General features: G+C 39.1%; 1 protein-coding gene across 1 annotated transcript; it reads right to left on the reverse strand.

Moving 5' to 3' along the window:
- Positions 1-848: 848 nt before the first annotated feature.
- On the reverse strand, positions 849-2,633 carry LOC146383416 (tripartite motif-containing protein 16-like). The gene has a single exon (XM_084934651.1). It carries the CDS (start codon positions 2,592-2,594, stop codon positions 894-896), a length of 1,701 nt encoding a protein of 566 aa, XP_084790777.1. The 5' UTR covers positions 2,595-2,633; the 3' UTR covers positions 849-893.
- Between the last annotated feature and the right edge of the window lie 327 nt (positions 2,634-2,960).

Consider the following 2,960-nt stretch of genomic DNA (forward strand, 5'->3'; position numbering starts at 1 on the left):
CCATATTATCGTAATCTGAAGGACTATTAACTGTGACCACCGGTCCAAATGTTACTTTACCGTCAATTTTATTTGCCCATTTCTGTGTTTCTTCTCTTGGAACCCACTGTTAGTTACTTTCTCTTTTCTTTCTTTTAGACTTGTAAGGGCAGGGGTGCACACCAGCAGTTTTCTTGTTTTGTTTTGTTTGTTTGTTTTTTGTTTTGTTTTTTGTTTTTCTCCCTCTTATACAGGTTTAAGTATATGATGCAAAATCAATAAAAAACTTAAATGTCAAAAAAAAAAAAAAAGATAAGTTCAGGCTCCATTGTATTGCTATGCATTCACCAAACAAGAAACCACTATGCTATGGAGCAACTAGAAGCATGAATAAAGAAAATGAAACAACAAAACTCCACTGGTTATTCAAAACATGGAACAAAATACTCATGGTTCTAAATAAACAGACACACATACTTCATTTAAGAAACACATTTTTAAAGCAAATTTATTTAATGATGGTGATCAACTTGTGGATACATTACTACAACATTTTATGAAAATATTTACGAGTTAAAAATGGAACAAAATAAAATGAACTGCATTTCATCAATGAAAAACTGTAATGATGAGCAAAATATTGTTCAAAAGACACAGAAAATGAAATTTTAATTTTTCAATTTAAAATCTCTGGTCAAAGCATGACATTTTTGTTAATTATTTTATTGCATGCAAATGTATTTTGTCCATATCCTCTTTAACATTCCAGGGTGCAACAAGGGCTATATATTTAATTTAACACACACACACACACACACACACACACACACACACACACACACACACACACACACACACACACACACGCACACAAGAAAAGCACAAAGTAATTACTTGATTCTCCCTACTCAAACTCAGACAAACACAGCAGAGGAGTCTGATCCTAAGAAGTGACTTGCCCTCAGTCCAACATAGAGCGGCTGAGTGAATGTGGTCTGGACTCTGTGAAGGAGAGTCATGGTGTCAGAGACACTATAGAAGGACAGAATACCTGCTCTGTGATCCAGGTACACTCCAATTTTGGAAGACACAGGGCCTGTAAACCTATAACAATTTTTGCCATGACTGAGTGAATAATTACTACTGTAACAGTCTAATGCCCAAGACTCACTATTGTTTCCAAATTCACTTTGATCTCCCGTTCTGCTTATGCTTTTGTATGCGACTGCTATGTAAATACCAAACCCGCTCCACTCTACCTCCCAGTAATGACGTCCAGTCAGACTTTCTCTGCTCAGGACCTGAGACCTGTTCATGAATCTCTCAGGGTGACCTGGATATGCCTGTTTTTTACTCACAAATGTTGCCCTTCTGTTCTCTTCAGATAATAACAGCCGCATGTTTACAGTGTCTGGATCCAGTGTGAGCTGAGTTGAAAACTTTAAGAATTCAGCTCTGGTTTGTGGCTCTGGTTGAGGTAGCAACACGTCTACATCAGTCACTGTGCGGGAAACTTTTTGCCATCCTTCCTGAAGATCATCCTGCAGTTTATTTTTCACCTCTAATACAGCAGCCGGCACATCATCAAAGTACAGCAGAGGATGACGTTTAGTAAAAGGTACCTCTGTAGATTCAGTAAAATTTGAGAACAAAGGGAACATGTGTAGAAACTGAGTGTGATCCTCTGTGTGAGCGAGCTGTTCCAGTTCAGCATGTTTTCTTTTCAGTTCACTGAGCTTTTCCTGCAGTTTTTCCACAACCTGTTTAGCTCGTTTTATTTCAGTTCTCTGTTGGCATCTGATCTGTTGCTGGATATCAGAATTTTTTTCTTTGATGTGAAAGAAAATTTGTTCAAATGTCTTCTCAGTGTCCCTCGCAGCTTTATCAGCAGACTGATTAATGGCCTCCATTTCCTGCAGAAACACCTTAACATGTTCTTCTCTGTCCTGAATTCTTAGTTGAAAATTTTCCAGACACGGCTTCAGCTCTTTCTGCTTTTCAGTTCTTTCTGTTGAAGCTGGGACTGTGTCGTGGCCTTTATGTTCACCCATGGAGCACAAATAACAGATACACTGCTGATCCGTGCGACAGAAAATCTTCATTACCTCATTGTGGTGAGGGCACATGTTCTCCTGAAGCTTCTTGAACGGGTTGACCAGTTTGTGTTTCTTCAATCCATGTACATTATGATGAGGCTGTAGATGGTGCTCACAATAAGAGACCACACAGTGCAGACACGACTTGAAGGCTTTCAGTTTTCTCCCACTACAAACATCACAGGCCACATCTTCAGGTCCAGCATAGCAGTGATCAGCAGGAACAGCATACAGTCCAGTCTGCTTCACTTCCTCCACTAACTCTGCTAACATGGTGTTTTTCACCAGAGCAGGCCTTGGTATGAAGTTCTGTCTGCACTGAGGACAGCTGTGGATGTGCTTCTGATCCTGTCCATCCCAGTAAATTTTAATACAGTCCCTGCAGTAGCTGTGTCCACAGGGAATAGTCACAGGATCCTTCAGTAGATCCAAACAGATTGCGCAGCAGAGTTTGTCACCAGCAATTTTAAATCCTTTCTGTGCCATTTCTCCCCATAGACAAAGTGTCAGTGAATGCATGTGAATGTTTTACAGTTTTGACAGAGAGCAAAAGAAGGAGGGGTTTACATATTCTGATAGATTCCAGAAACAGGATCAGCAGGTTTGAATGACCTAATATGTGTTAAGTGCATGCATTCCTGCCTCAGTAACTGGAAACGCCTGAGAAATCATCTTCCACCAAAAACAAGAGGAAGCTTTGCTTATATTTTATTTAGATTATTGTAATTGCATCCATATATCATAATAATATATTTGAGAATGCTTTGGAACTCTCTTGCCCTCCTCATGTTACTATTATCATTATTATTATGACAGTGATTGAAATGCACCTAATTTCAAACACCAAATAATCTTTACCAGGTGAGCATTTTCCTTTTGGTTTGA

This window comes from Perissodus microlepis, chromosome 7, assembly GCF_051167445.1.
Source record: "Perissodus microlepis isolate ML-2025 ecotype Zambia chromosome 7, ASM5116744v1, whole genome shotgun sequence".
Lineage (NCBI taxonomy): Eukaryota > Metazoa > Chordata > Actinopteri > Cichliformes > Cichlidae > Perissodus > Perissodus microlepis.

What these genes read in the sequence shown, in the direction of transcription:
- LOC146383416 (XM_084934651.1), bottom strand. Translation starts at nt 2,594, where the DNA reads ATGCATTCACTGACACTTTGTCTATGGGGAGAAATGGCACAGAAAGGA.